General features: G+C 50.6%; 1 protein-coding gene across 3 annotated transcripts in view; it reads left to right on the plus strand.

Moving 5' to 3' along the window:
- The window catches only part of NRDE2 (NRDE-2, necessary for RNA interference, domain containing), a 51,692-nt gene extending 36,214 nt beyond the window's left edge, over positions 1-15,478 (plus strand). The window contains exons 8-15 of one of the 3 annotated variants that reach the window (XR_013339261.1): positions 439-559; positions 5,270-5,445; positions 6,737-7,123; positions 7,864-8,792; positions 9,876-10,014; positions 12,810-12,881; positions 13,335-13,812; positions 14,522-15,478. Coding sequence is in view for 1 of the 3 variants with exons in the window: in XM_077780842.1 (XP_077636968.1) it covers positions 439-559; positions 5,270-5,445; positions 6,737-7,123; positions 7,864-8,792; positions 9,876-10,014; positions 12,810-12,881; positions 13,335-13,460 (1,950 nt within the window). In the remaining 2 variants the exon portion in view is untranslated. Of the gene's footprint in view, positions 1-438; positions 560-5,269; positions 5,446-6,736; positions 7,124-7,863; positions 8,793-9,875; positions 10,015-12,809; positions 12,882-13,334; positions 13,916-14,521 lie in introns of those variants that run through there. The other 2 variants (XR_013339262.1, XM_077780842.1) reach the window with 2 other exon arrangements.
- Positions 15,479-15,529: the final 51 nt, after the last annotated feature.

Raw genomic sequence — 15,529 nt, forward strand, 5'->3', positions numbered from 1 at the left:
AAGCAACATGATTTCAGGTGTCCCGGGGCCCAGTGACTTTATGGGAACTGCCAGTGTCACTGTCCCCAGTTAGACTGGCCTAAACGGCCAGAGTTGGAGGCCCTTCTCGATGACCATGTAACTGGTTCTCAGAAGTGGCAGCCCGTCACTTTTTGCTGTATTCTGTTCACTAGAAGTCACTGGGTCCAGCCCGCGCTCAGGGGTGTGAATGCCACAGGGCAGGGGTTAGGGCCCTTGGGGTGGGGGGCTAATTTGGAGGCTGCCTCCCACACTAGGTATTTATTTTCCTGTTTTGGGGGTGTATCATATCTACTAGAAGGACCAATGGTGAGCGAGGTTTCCTCCATAACGCCCTCTCACACCAGTCAGAACGCACGCTGCTGAGAGTTAGCAGTTTTGTACAGGTTAGGCTAACCTCCATATTTTCAATGTGGACAGGTGGAATTCTTTGAGCCTTTCTGGGACAGTGGGGAGCCCCGGGCTGGGGAGAAGGGTGCCCGAGGCTGGAGAGCGTGGATGCACCAGCAGGAGCGCGGCGGCTGGGTGGTCATCAGTCCAGGTAAGGCGCCTCTCGAGATGCATGTGACTCTGCCTTTTTCTTCTGGACTGTGCCTTCATATCTTCATGGCTATTTGTTTATATGTGTAAGCTGTGTATTAGTCCTTAAGAACATTGAATGCCAAAATAAGTGGATGCATTGGGAGAATAGACTGTCCCTCACCTTTAGGGTCTTTCAGTCCTCAATCCTTTGGAGGGTTTGAGTTTCTTTCCAGAGAAAGTAATTTTCATTTTTCCTTTTATAAGGTTGCTCCTGAAAAAGTAATATGGTTACTAATCCCTCCTCTCTTTGCCCCATTCAGTGTGTATTTAAGTCAGTCGTTCTGTTTTCTTGGCAATGTACGGACCAGCAATTCATTTGACAAATACTTCCCTATTTAGGAATACTATAAAATAATTAGTAACTAGCATTTATGTAACTGTCATCGTAAGTGACCCCAAAGTACTTTCTAGATTTATACTCTAAGATACCGCTGTCCAATAGAAACATAATTCAAGCCACAAAAATAATTTCACATTTTCTAGTAGCCACATTAAAAAGGTAAAATGGTGGGGCGCCTGAGTGGCTCAGTCAGTTAAGCATCCAACTCTTGGTTTCGGCTCAGGTCATGATCTCATGGTTTCGTGGGTTCAAGCCCCCCATCGGGCTCCATGCTGACAGTGCAAAAGCCTGCTTGGGATTCTCTCTCCCCCCTCTCTGTCCTTCCCCAGCTTGCTCTTTCTCTCTCTCAAAAAAATAAACATATAAAATTAAAAATAATAACTAAAAGGTAAAATAGTTAAATTAATCTTGATAATATATTTTGTCATTATATTATTATAGTGCGTCAGAATCCTAATATTTCAACAGGTAACTAACAATTTAAAAATTGAAATAGTTTGCATTTTTTTTCATACAAGCTCTTTGAAGTCTGGTGTGTATCTTACACTTTATAGCACATTTCAGTTCAGACTCGCCACTTCCAAGGGCCCCGTGGATTCACGTACACGACTCCTGTCAGCCGGCACAGCTCTTGGCTATTCCAGAACGGCTTCATCCCCTGGTTTTGTTGAAAGTGCAGATGAAAGGTCAGGGAAGGTCCCAGTTGCTTGGCTTAGCTACTTTGACCTTCCTTGAATGTTCTCTCCCAAAAAGAACTGGAAACCTTCTTCAGGCTCACCAGTGGTTTCCTGTGTGAGGAAAAATGACGTGCAGGGCAAAATGGATGTAGGTATTCCCCTTCTAAGCCACTGAGTCTACAAGCCCACATGAAGGACCAGAAAATGGAAGTCTTTCTGGTAGTAACTTTTCTTGGAGTTACCAGCTCAGCGTGGCTCTCTGGTTTTAGGTTGTTTTTTTCATTTTGTTTTGTTTTAATGAGCAAGACTCTTACAGTGCATGGAATTTATGTTCTAAGGTTTACCATGTTCTGTGAGAAGAAAGTAGAATTCTCGTACAGTGTCCAGGGACCAAAGTAACATTACTTCTCTGAAAAGTGCTCAAAATCCCAATTAATTACTCATAATCAGATGTCAGTTTGTTTTCCCAGAAAGGCAATGCAAGTGGTAAAACCTTGATTTTTGTAATGTCAAATTATGGACATCTGTTGGCACGTATTTTCCCTTCACGCTTTCCAAACGCTCCGTTACAGAGAAACTTCTACTGAGTTAAGTGAATTTAATGGGAATCTGCTGAAAGCCAGCAGGATCATAAGAAAGGCTGACAGTTTCTTGTTTCCAGAAAAGCTAAATAATAACTCTTCTTTGTTTTTGCTTTATTTTTTAAGTTTTCTTGTCCATCTTGACGAGGTCAGCATTTAGAGTGTAGTTGATATTTATCATTGATTTTGAGGTGTTTCTTCATATATCACAGCTTACTGCTCCTCTCTCACTCACTTTGTTAGTCTGTATTGTTGCGTATTGATACATGTCTTTTCAAAACCATGTGATCTTTTGAATTTCTAATGTAATAAATTCAGGTTTCTAAGTCTGATGTGTGACTTACAGGTGATTTCTTTTATGGTGAGAGGTTTTCAGTGGGATTAAAGGATTACCTTCAATGTAAGTCTTTAGAAGAATGTGATAGTTAAATTTTAGTTTTCTTTGACAACTGTGAAGAGTATTTAGATAGAATATTGGGTTTAAAATGCTAATGTACATGTCATGCATGTAAATTCTCTGGAGTTTTTGTTACTCATTTATTTTGAAATACTTAAAGATTCACGGGAAGGTGGAAAATACACAGGTTTTGTGCCTGCCTCACCCAGGGCCCACCAGCGGTAGCCCTGGGGGGCCACAGCCTGGAAGTGACCCTAGGGCGGTCTGCAGCAAGAAAGAGGGAGAGGGAGAGAGAGGGAGGGAGAGAGAGAGCTTCACCAGTTTGACGAGCTCTCATGTGCATGCGTGTTTGGTGCTGTGCAGTCTTACCGCAGGCTTCCTGTAACCTTGTGGCCATGCCCACCCCACACCCACCTCGGAGGACCACTGATCTGTCCTCTACCTCTATTATTATGTTGTTCAGTTATTTTGCATGTTATATAAATGGAATCATAGGGCATGTGACTTTTTAAAACAATTTCCTTTTATAAAATATATACAAAATTTACCATTTAAAAAGATTTTTACATATATGGTTCAGTGGCACTAACTACATGTATGTTCTTGTGCAGCCATTTCACCTCTGTCCATCTCCTCAACCTTCTCCCCTTTCCAGCTGGAGCTCTGCACCCATTAGGCTGTAACTCCCCATTCCTCCCCCTGCCCTCCCCCCACCCTGGCCCTTGATGACCACTGTGCTACTTTCTGTCTCTGAATTTGACAATTTTAGGAGCCGCATATAAGTGGGATCACATAGGATCTGTTCTGTCGTGACTGGCTTATTTCACTAAGTATAATGTCTTCCACATTTGTCCAATGTGTAGCATGTGTTTTAGTTAATTTTAATTAAAAAATTTTAATTAGAATTTTTTAATGTTTTTTCTGTTTTTTGAGAGAGAGACAGAACATGAGCAGGGGAGGAGCAGAGAGAGAGGGAGACACAGAATCCGAAGCAGGCTCCAGGCTCTGAGCTGTCAGCACAGAGCCCAATGCAGGGCTCGAACTCACAAACCATGAGATCATGACCTGAGCCGAAGTCGAATGCTCAACTGACTGGGCCCCCCAGGGGGCACCCCGCAGTATCTCCTTTGTAAGGCTGAAGGCATCCACTGTGTATAGACCGTGTTTTGTTTGTCCGTTCATCTGTTCATGGACACTCGGGTTGCCTCACCTTTTGCAACTGTGAACATGGCGTGCACGTGGCTGTCTGAGAACCCACTTAGAGTTCTCTGCACGTGTGCCCAGAAGTGGTGATACTGGATCATATGGTAGTTGTTAAAAATTCTCACTGCTGCTATGTTGTTCTCCAGAGCACTGCACACACACCCCCCCTCCCCCACTCTGTGCACAAGGGTTCCAGTTTGTCCACAGCCTCACCAACATTTGTCTTCTGTGTGACTTCTTAAGATTGGCCTTTTTTCCCACTTAGCATCATTCCCCTGAGATCCGTCCGAATTGTTGCACACGTCCTTAGTGTGTTTGCATTTACTGTGAGTAGTAGGTGTAGACATACCACAGTTCGCTTCCCCTACTCCTGTGGGACATTTGGAGTGTTTGCAGGGGTTGGCGGTTATGGATAAAGCTGCTGTGGGTGTTAGTGTGCATGTAGATTTTCATTTTTCCGTGATCGGCACCAGCGAGTGCAGCTGCCAGGTCTTAGAATAAGTCCATGTCTAGTTTTATAAGAAGCTGCCCACCTGTTTTCTGGGTGGCTGTACCATTTTATCTACCCTGAGTGTTTTTTTTTTCAAATATTGAACTTTTCTCCTCTATTATTTTGCATGTTCAGAGTTAGGAAGCAAAATGAAAGTACAGGATAATCCTGAATTGACCTTTTTTTGAAAAGTGGTCACAGGTTGTAGTCATAAGGCCACTGGCTGAAAATTCTGGTGGCTTTAGAAAATCTGAACCGGTGCTGTCATTAAATATCACGTAGCATTCTGGAACTGTGTTGTCCAAGTGCAGTAGGCACTAGCCATATGTGGCCATTTTGTTTTAAGGTTATGTATTCTGAGAGAGAGCGAGCAGGAGAGGGGCAGAGAGAGAAAGTGGGGGAGAGAGAGAATCCCAAGCAGGTTCCACACTGCCGGTGGTGGAGCCCGACGCAGGCCTCAAACCCACAAACTGTGAGATCATGACCTGAACGGAAACCAAGAGCCAGACACATCCAGACATTTAACCGACTGAACCACCCAGGCACCCCCCATGTGTGGCCCTTTTAATTAAAAATGAAATAAAATTAAAAATTTGGTTCTGGTATCAGCTACATTTCAGGTTCCCAGTAAGTCACGTGGCTGGTTGCTCACGTTAGACACAGAGATGCATATTCTGTCATCATCGCAGAACAGAAAGTTCTGTTGGGAAGTGCTCTTCTGTAATGTGCATGTTCCCATTTGAATTGCTGTGATAGTGTTAAAAATCATCTGACTTCATTGGCTAATCTGCCAGGGAATCTGGGGAACTTGGTTGATGATAGGCGAGTCCCTCGGTGGGTCTGAGTCCCCGAGTGTCCCCGAAGGCCGGGCCCAGTTCTTACTTGTCGTGGCATTCCAGGACCCCCCAGGGCAGCTGGCGGAGCGGAGCCATTGGGTGCTGATGGCTGGTGAGGGGAGCTAAACGTTCTGTTCTTGTCTAGATGACGATGATGATGAGCCGGAAGATGAGGACCAGGAAATAAGAGATAAGTCTCTGCCCCGGTGGCAGATCTGGCTTGCCGCCGAGCGGTCCCGAGACCAGAGGCACTGGCGGCCGTGGCGCCCCGATAAGACCAAGAAGCAAACCGAGGAGGACTGTGAGGACCCGGAGAGACAGGCAGGTCCCCTGCCCCAGGAGGGAGGCCAGCCTTGGGGCCCTTGCCTTCTCCCCGTCCCTGTGGGGTTCGGTTGCCTGACAGAAGCCCGCTGAGCTCGCTCTCTGAGCACTTGCCTGGCTTGGGAGATGTCAGCTTGCTCCTGTTTCTGTTTGTGGAAACTTCTCTGGCCACAGGTGAAACAGGAGCACAGACACTTGACCAGGTAGTTCCTGTCCCCCATTAAGGAGGGTAGGCTTCCCCGGAGAGTGTCTTCTGGGTCATTCAGTTAATTTTTCCCATGGAAGCCTGAGGACTTGGGGTTTTAAAACGTGGTATTGCGGTCCCAGATTCGTTGACTCTAGGGTCCTCAGAGTCTAATCAGAGCCTGGAGTGCAATAGCTTTCTGATTAATTCACGGTTCTGACGACTAGACTCCCGAGGCGTCCAGTACTGTGCTCATGCTTTGGTTTCCGCTTTGCTGAGACGCCCTGAATCCCAGGCTGGTCTCATGGCCTCACCTTTCCAAGTTCCTGCACGAAATCGCCTGTGGATGTTCACCATTGGCGTTCTGTCTTCTCATGGCTCTTCCCGCACAGCCCACGGCTGCTGACCCTCCTTGCTGCCTTGCGACTTTTTATCTACTTTTGAGCATATTTTTCATTTCCGAAAATAATTTTGTACAAAGAAATCACCAAATAATAAAATTTATTTTCTATCTCAATTAACAGTTTTAACACGTGATAACTTATCAAAGTACTCACAGGGCGCCTGGGTGGCTCAGTTGGTTAAGTGTCTGACTTTGGCTCAGGTCATGATCTCATGGTTTGTGGGTTCAAGCCCCACATCAGGCTCTGTGCTGACAGCTCAGAGCCTGGAGCGTGTCTTCGGATTCTGTGTCTCCCTCTTTTCTCTGACCCACCCCTGCTCGTGCTGTCTCTTTCTCTCTCAGAAATAAGTGAAACATTAAAAAAAGAAAAAAAACTTATCAGAGTAATCACAAAAGCAATTATGTGTGCTTTCAGAAGTGAGTATGATTCTAGATTGTTTATGAATCCATTAGGCTCCTTTGGGAGGTTTTGGCTTATGCCTGCCAGCAGCTCCCTCCAGCTCTCCTGGAGCCTTGCGAGGCCTCTGCTTTTTTGTATCTTGCAGAAAACCTAGCTCTCGTCCATTTAAAATTTAATTTGAATAATGTTGAATCCTCAGCACATCCGTGTAAGAAGAGCTGTGGGGCAAGTCATGAAGCCCTGGTGTTTGTCATAGTAGACAAGCCGAGCCCCTGAGCAGCTCCTTCATTTTGTTCTCTTGCAGGTGCTGTTTGATGACATCGCACAGTCTATGATCCGTCTTTCCAGCCAGGATCTTCAGTTTCAGCTGGTTGCGGCCTTTCTGCAGTTCCTGGGGGTGCCTTCTGGCCTCAGCCCTCCAGCCTCCTGCCTCTACCTGGCCATGGATGAGAACAGCATCTTCGATAATGGACTTCATGACGAAATGCCTCTGACTTTTCTCAACCTTTCCTTCTCCGGTGTCAGCTGTGTTGGCCGCTCGGACCCACTGGGCTGCCGGCGCTGGATGCGGGGTCACAATCGAGAGGGCGAGGAGTTCATCCGCAACATCTTTCACCTTGTGATGCCTTTGTTTTCAGGCCAGGAGAGGTCTGAGCTCTGCTTCTCCTGGTTACGGTACGAGATTGCGAAGGTAACTCCAGCCTCCTCCACCCCATGTGGGGGCTTCATAAATGATCACGGGGCTCTTGGTGCTCCTCGGAACACTGGGCCACACCACCTCCTTCTTCGAGGATGCCGCAGACCCCTGGGGTGTGGCTGCCCCTCCTGAGGGGCTGTGGAGGGCAGGAGGAAGGCGGGGTGCAGCTCCCCCGTGCCTGGGGCTGTTAGTGTTCGCGCTTCTGCTGCCAGATGTCTGGGATCGTAGGAGCAGCTGGTGTGAAGAGCCAAGCTTAAGCAGGGGTTAGAGGATTTCCGGCTTTATTAAAATAGATAAAATAAGCTATTTAAGCCTGCTCCTTAGATCTCTGCTAGAAATTTGTCTAGGATGGGCTCTTCTGCCCTCTGCTGGCCACCAGCGAGTACTGAATCTTAACACCCTTAGTTCTGACGCTGGAGCTGCAGATGGCCCCCACCCGGTTGTGTCCGGCTGATAGTGTGGTGGCCACCTCTCGCCGGAGAAGACCCTCCGGAGTGTAGGATCCTTGGTTATAGAGGTTTCGGATGGGAGCCCGGATGCAGTCATTTGTGAGCGCCTGTGGCCTCTGTATGATCCTGAATTGTTTCCCAGCTCAGAGAGCCTGAGGGTTCACTGGACATGTGATAAAGGAGGGAAATGTGGGCCTCTGTGTGGCTTTCTAACCCTGACAGTACAGAGGGGTCGCTTTAAAATCACAGAGCACGTGGGAGTCCTTCTTTTCTCTTTACGTTTAGGTCATTTGGTGTCTGCACACTAAAAACAAGAAGAGGCTAAAGTCACAAGGAAAGAACTGCAAAAAACTGGCCAAAAATCTTCTTAAGGAGCCAGAAAACCGCAACAACTTCTGCCTCTGGAAGCAGTATGCACATCTGGAGTGGTTGCTTGGCAACACGGAGGACGCCAGGAAGGTGTTCGATACGGCGCTCAGCATGGCGGGGGGCAGAGACCTGAAGGACCGGGAGCTGTGCGAGCTCAGCCTCCTGTACGCTGGGCTCGAGGCGGAGCTGTTGCCAGACTCGAGAGGGGCCGCCGCCGCGCGAGCCGTTCACATACTGACCAGACTGACTGAGCACGGGCCCTACGGGCCCTACTCCGGGCAGGTGCTGGCTGTTCACATCTTGAAAGCTCGCAAGGCTTATGAGCATGCGCTGCAGGACTGTTTGGGTGACGGCTGTGTCCCTAGTCCAGCTCCCAGCGACTCCTTTACCCTCCTGATCAGCCTGGTGAAGTGCTTCATGCTCTTCCAGTATCTGACGGTGGGGATCGATGCGGCCGTGCGGGTGTACGAGCAGGTGTTTGCAAAGCTGAAGGGCTCCGGTCCCCCAGGGGGCTGTGGCTCGGGGGGCTGTGCCGGCGCCCAGAGCCCGCGCGACGCGCTGGAGGCCGTCACGCTGATGCACACCAGCCTGCTCCGGTTCCACATGAAGGTCAGCCCTTACCCGCTGGCTCCCCTGCAGCAGGCTCTCTCCGAGGCCTTACACTTGTACCCAGGCAACCAGGTGCTTTGGAGGGCGTACGTACAGATTCAGAGCAAGTCGCACACGGCCAGTAAGGCCAGGAGATTCTTCAACGCAGTTACCAGGTCTGCCAAACTCTTGGAGCCTTGGTTGTTTGCGATTGAAGCTGAGAAAATGAGGAAGAGGCTGGTGGAAAGCGTTCAGAGGTGAGTACAGACACCTTGTTTGTGTGTCCATGCCTGTCATGTCCCCACTGCCCTGCCGGTCCCCGGGGATCCGGAAGGGAGTAAGGGCCGGTGCTGGAGCGCCCACTGTGGGTGTCCCGGGTGGCAGAGGATGGCGTGTTGAGAGAGGACTAGGCGGCTTGCAGGTGGCAACGGCTCATTAGGGGCTTTCATGGCTGTCTCCTGAGGCCATGCTTTTTGGGATCCTCAACGTTGCTTACGGCCTATGGGTGGTGACGCTCAGGCTTTCGGCTGTCCGAGAAGCTGTGGTAAAAGCACGTTGGCCAAAGCACAGGCGTGGAGTAGGACTGTGGATTCAGAGCCCAGCTCCTCCACTTACCAGCTGTGTGGCCTTGGGCAAGGCACATCGCCTCTCATGGGCCCCCTTCTGTAACGTGGGCCTCCCTCTTAGGGCTGCTTGGAGGGGCCGCCGAGGTGAGTGAGCAGAGGGAGTGGGAAAAAATTACTAGTCTCTCTTGTTATTACAGAAGATAATAGTATCAGCTCTAACTATCATCTCTCGATGTAGTGTTCGTATCTGAAGGTCAGGCGGTAGCCTGGGGAGCACATTAGCTTAGGCATGTTGTTCCTTCCAGAGCTTTGCTGTCCCTTCACTCTGACCTTGTTTGTATAAGCTGACTACGCGGAGTTGCCTCTGAACAGTGTTTCACTTTGTTTTTTATTTCTTCCACTGGGATTTTATTCACTCTCCTTTCCCTAAATGGAAAGGACTTTCCTTCCCATAGAGTAGAATTTGCATTCTGCTGATTAAAGGGTAGGCTTTCTTTAGAAAACAGAGAGCAGGGAGTTTGTGGGTGACTTTGAAGTGGACTTTGGTGTAGAAAACCACACAGCCCTGGATGTGCTGCCTTCCCCTGGCCTGGGAGGGGCCACGTCTGGTCTGGGCTCTGCACCCCAAGCGCCCCCACACACGGGACAGCTCCCTCCCTGACACACTCTGGTCCTACCCGTGCCGACATGTGCGGTCACTAATGTACCTCTTCCTCCTGTGCTGCTGCGGGTGCGAGAACTGGCCTCAGAGTCACGGGAGCCTTTGTCTTGCAGGGTGGATGGGAGAGAGGTCCACGCCACGATTCCCGAGACCGGCTTGACACACCGCATCAGAGCCCTGTTTGAAAACGCGCTGCGGAGCGACAACGGCAGCCAATGCCCCTTGCTGTGGAGGATGTACTTGAATTTTTTGGTAAGAACGTATTTCAAGTTTTTAAGCCGAGCTTTAATTCCTGACAGGTGAGAAAGTAGAGGCATCCGGTAGCCGCCCCTCCAGGAAAGCTGGCGGGGCCTTGCTTTGCCCTCACACCTTCTTGGCCTCGCTTAATCCTCACGGGAACCCCGGTGGATAAGGTCTGGTGCCTTAGGGCTGGGGAAGGGGTCACGGGCTGTGGGTCTCTCGGAGTTGACTTCGTTTGTTGAGCCAACAACTTGGAAATGGTCTGAGCTTTCATTGGAAAGAGACCTTAATTCTTTGCCATCTGTTCCTCAGAGCTCCCAGGTCCTGATTCTGTTCTGTCGTTCAGGATGAAATTCAGCCTAGAATGTAGCTTTTACGATAGACCTCTCCAGAGAAGCTTTGTTTTCTCTGAACAGTACCGTAGTGATTGAACACGGTAGGTGCCCTTTAATTTTGCTGATGTGCGTGTGGAGGCTGCTAGGTGGTTCCTGGGCTTCACAGAGTCCGTGAATCACCGTTGCCTTTGGCATCGGAACGGGCCTCATTTGCTAGAAAAACATCTGCATTCAAGTTGCGTGGCTCTTTAGAAACCTAGTCTTCTAGGCCACTTGAGTGTTTTAGCTGAAGGCCGCTAAACCACATCCACGTGATCTGTAATGAACCTCGTGGCTTTCAGAAGCCAGGAGTGACCTTCCTTATCTCTGTTTCCATTGGGTAACTTCTCAAGGCACTCAAAGTTTGTGGACTTTTCCACTTGACCTAGGACAGAGTCAGGTATAAAGAGGCTGGTAGAAAGTAAGTTACGGGTTAGGAGAGCCATGGGCTGCCTCCATCTTCATAGATTTCAGAATTCGTCTTTTTGTGCCCGCGTGCCGCCCCCCGCCCCCCCAACACCCCCAACCTCTCACAGGCCGGCGTGGTAGGGAGGACGCAGGATCTCAGGCCAGCCACTTACTGGCACGCCTGGGACAAACAGGCACTTCCTTGTGCATGGAAGTCGGCATCAAGATGACGTACCACAAAAGTTTGTGTGCATGTTTTTTCTTTTTTAACATTTTAAAACCCAAAAGCTCAGATTTGATATTTTAATGCCCGTGTGTGACGTAGAAACCTTCAGAAGTGCAGGGGCTGCTGTGGTGTTCACAGTGCATTTGTGGCGGCGGCCTGTTAATCGGGTGCACCTGAGGCAGCGGTCAGGGGAATGGGCTCCAGGTGCACCTCTGCTCCCGTGGGTGGGCGCTGAGCCCAAGGAGATGAGATGCTGCCCAACATTTCCAGCACCAATACCGGGCGAGCCTGTGTCAGCAAGTGAAGACCTTGAAGTGAGGAAAGGGAGGGCTCGTGCTCTTGCCAGCTCTACTCTCTCCTGTCTTGGTCAGTAGAGATGGATGGTGCGAGGTAGACGTCCTGTATGTTTACAAAGACTCTTCCATGAGCCAGATTCAGATTTTGGACAGAAAAACTCTTGTGGACTTGGAAGAAAAGAATGGGGCCCTTAAGGAATTTCTCCTTCAGGAAAGGTTAGCGCTGGACCGAGAAGGAGTTGGAGCTGAGTCAGAGCGGGACTTCCTGTCGCAGCTCTTGAGGCATCCGGGTTGGCTCGCAGGGCTCTGATAACCCAGGAGAAAAATCAGAACAAGACCGAAAGCAGGGGTGCAGGCCGCGTGTGCCGGGAGAGGCCAAGGGGAGCTGGCTCCGTAGGGGGCCGCTGGTGCTTTGGTGGGTTGTGTATTTGTGCCTTCCTGGCTGCATGTGCGCGTGTGCAGATTTTCTCTCCTGTTTCTTGGCCAGAACGATGGAAGGAGTTATGGTTCGTTGTTGGCCGTGCAGAGTACAGGAGTTGGGGAAAGTTAACATCACCCACTGAGGTTTGGACTTAGGTTGGAACCTCTGTTTTGGGGGTGCTTTCAAATGCGCCGTTCTCCTTACATAGTAATGCTCTCTGCTGAGCCTTGTCGTTTTGGCTAAAATTGCAGTTTTTCTTTTAATCTTTTTTTAAGTTTATTTATTTGGAGCCAGTGTGCAAGCACAAGCTGGGGAGGGATAGAGAGAGAACCCCTAGCAGGCTCTGTATTGTCAGCACAGAGCCTGATGTAGAGCTCAGATTCACAAACTGGGAGATCGTGACCTGAGCTGAAGTCGGACACTTAACCGACTGAGCCACCCAGGTGCCCCGTTCTTTTTTTTTAAAAACTTTTAAGTAAACTCTGTTCCCAACATGGCGCTCGAGCTCACAACCCCAAGATGAAGAGTCACTCACACCATCGATTTAGCCAGCCAGGTGCCCCCAAATTGCCGTTATTTTCAAGATTCTCAGAGTGTTTTAATTTGACCACGTACCTAGTTCCCTAAGTGGGAAAGAAACTAGTGTATAAAGTGGTCAGCTGGTGACGTGGGCCCGATGAAGTCAGTCTTAGTAAAGGGAGCAGTGGCACCGGACTGTGTGGCCGCTGATTGTATTTCACCCTCTGGGGGTCATTACTTCTTTCCTGTTGGCCGCTAGAAGCTGGAGTGTATGGACAGGCCGGAATTTACAGGAGCCGATGGGAGTCTTGTTGTGCTCACGGCGCTGGTGCTGCGCACGTAGCCTTTGGAGGGGCTGTCGGAACCCGAGGCCACCACCCAGCCCTGCTCCTCTGCGGCTGTGGGCTCGGCCCGCCCTGAGGGTGACGGAGCGCGTGCTGTGGCGGTGGCACCCCTCCCCACGGCTGGCCGGCTGCCCCCAGGCAGATCCGCACAGGGCACTTTCTGTAGCGCTGGACTCTCTGCTTCAAGTAATCGTTTCTGTGCTTTGCCCCCTGCCTCAGATGTCCTTAGGAAACAGAGAGAGGAGCAAAGGCGTGTTCTACAAAGCGCTTCAGAGTTGTCCCTGGGCAAAGGTAAGTTCCAAAGCCCCTGAGATCGGCACGTCCCCAGGGACCTTCCGCCAAGGTTCGGAGGGTACACCGCTTGTCATCGTGCAGCTGTCCGCTGTGGCGCCTCAGCTGACAGGCGATTGTTCCCTCTCCCTGCGCTGGAGCTGGCGTTTCACGGGCACAGCCTTGCTGTGGGCAAGGGCTTCTGTCATTTGCCCGGAGCTCAGCCCAGATGCTGAAAGCACTGGGGTCTCTGTCCCAGCTCTGCCTCGCAGAGCCTGGTGAGGAGGCATCAAAAATGGGGACAGAAATGTCTGCCTAGGCCTGGCCCCACTTTGGATAGAGAAGGCTTTGCTGGCGTTCACCCCCTCCACACCACATCTGGGAGTCGGGCGTCCTTCCCGAAGGTCGGCCGAGGGGAGTGCAGGCTGCGAGGGTGGCCGGGCGCAGCTCGCTAGCAAGGACCCCCGGCCCTAGGTGCTGTACCTGGACGCCGTGGAGTACTTCCCCGAAGAGCTGCAGGAGGTGCTGGACCTGATGACGGAGAAGGAGCTCCGGGTGCGCCTGCCGGCCGAGGAGCTGGAGCTTCTGCTCGAGGACTAGAGACCAGGAGGGACGGGTCCCCACCTGCCCCCGCCGGAGCCAGGACCACAGGATGCGGACGCATGCGTGTGAGCGTGTTAGGAGACCTATGCCTTTCAAGTTTAATTCTTAGTAATCTGTGTCCGGGTTATCAGTCTTCTACCTCTTGCACATGTTTTGGACGTGTAAAGGACACAGAAGCTATTGTTTACATATTATATATGTGACCATGTGTATGTAGGTAACAATTCTGCCAAGTGAAAACGAAACCTGTCGTGGTTGGCGTGCGGAGGTCCGCTCTGCGCTTCACTGGCCGGCCGGCGCCCGCCCCGGGAACGTGCCCCATTGGCATCCTTGGTGTCCTGCCGTCGGGGTAAGAAAGGTCTGGTTACTCGGCACCAGGGCCTCTCCCCGCAGCTGGTTATAGCAGGACAGTAGATTTTGCCCTAAGAGCCATTTAAAACTTGGTGTTCTGACCTCTGTCAAGTGTGTTAAAATTTCTTACTATCCGCTAAGCTCGACTTGAGGCCGCCTCCCCTCTGTGGCCCAGTAGCACCACCTGGGGGCTCGTTAGAGATGCAGCCTCTCGGGCCCACCCACCTCAGCCCTTCTGAGTCAGGGCCTGCACTGGAGCAGGACCCCTGGGGACTTAGGTGCGCGCAGCGTGGGGAGCACCGCCCAAAGGACCCCTGAAGGCATCCGTCTGAGAAGTAGAGTGGGGCCAGCGCCTTCCCGCCAAACCCACTCCTGCCTGAGACCAGCCCCGGGTGCGCTCTCTCCTGGGGACTGTGACACTGAGGCCCAGACCGGCCACATTCTTGTTTTGATTTGAGAGTATGAATGGAATGAAATGTAAATATCTACATTCAGACCACTTTCTTCTGAAAAGGACATGCCTTGCAGTCAGTCATTATTAACAACATTCAACTGGGCAGAAATTGCTTGATTTTCCCTGAGGTCCTGCTTGAAGTGAAATTTGGTCAGCTGCTGACAAAAAAAATAGGATCTCTAGAATGGCTGAAGTAGTATTTCTTTGGCATCTCATCCAGAGAAGCCCATGTTGTGAACAGACTCTTGCCTAGGAACCAGTGGACGCTGGATGGGGAGAAGGGGGCAGGCCAGCCCCGGGGACACGTGCCGCGATCTGCCCCACTTCCTTACCGGCTTGAAGATGGCGCTGTTCAGGGGAGAGAAGTGCAGGAAGTAGATGCAGAAAGGTAAGGGGGATGAGGTTTCTAAACCCGTAAGAACAGGGAGGATGGGGCAGAATCCTTTCAGGAACCTTTCTTAGCAACGCCAGTACCTTCCTGCCCCAAGAATGCGTTCTAGTAGACCCCTCATGCTCCAGAGACCTTCCAGAAGGGAAAGCTGGGTCTCCTTCCAAAGCCAAGCCACACACTTGGCCTCTGCAGTCACGGTTTCTTTCCCAGTAGCTGCTGTCCAGCCCTGCCACTGGGGAGGAGAGCAAGGCGGGAGGTGTTCATGTCTACACTGGCCGTCACCCAGAAGCCTCCCTAGCACCTTGGTTCACCTGCTTGTTGCTGCTGAGCGGCCGGCGTGCAGGCTCCAGGAACAGGATGAACGGTCTGAGGAGGAAGTCGCTTTATTGAGGGGAGAACACTGCACGTGGCTGACACATGAAGGCAGCCTGGGGGCACCCTACACATCAGGCTCAGAAAGGGGCATGGGGGGGGGGGTTGCTAAGAAAGATCAACTGGATGAGGTTCCTCTGGCAGCTTCCTGACCATCTCCTTGAAGGCAAATGTGGCTACAGGTAGAGCCCCTCAGGGGTGCCTTCTTGTTTTTTATAAAGAACATTTTCTTTAGATTTTTTAAAGTCTTCATTTGTTACTTTCATCCTGCGTTCTCTCAAGGCCATCAGACCGGCTTCTGTACAGATTGCCTGTGAGAAAGAACAGTATGTTCAGAAAAGGAAATACTCTGTATTTGAACAATTCAGAGCTACTTCGAAATAAGGTGTAAGACACCCAGGCTAAAACTGCTTAAACCATTTGGGAAAAGATTAGATCTTGTGAATGTTTTAAGCATTCTAATAACTTTCTCAGAGGATCCGAAGTGGCTCTGAGGAG

The sequence above is a fragment of the Crocuta crocuta genome, unplaced genomic scaffold (assembly GCF_008692635.1).
Source record: "Crocuta crocuta isolate KB4526 unplaced genomic scaffold, BGI_CrCroc_1.0 scaffold299, whole genome shotgun sequence".
NCBI classification, from domain to species: domain Eukaryota; kingdom Metazoa; phylum Chordata; class Mammalia; order Carnivora; family Hyaenidae; genus Crocuta; species Crocuta crocuta.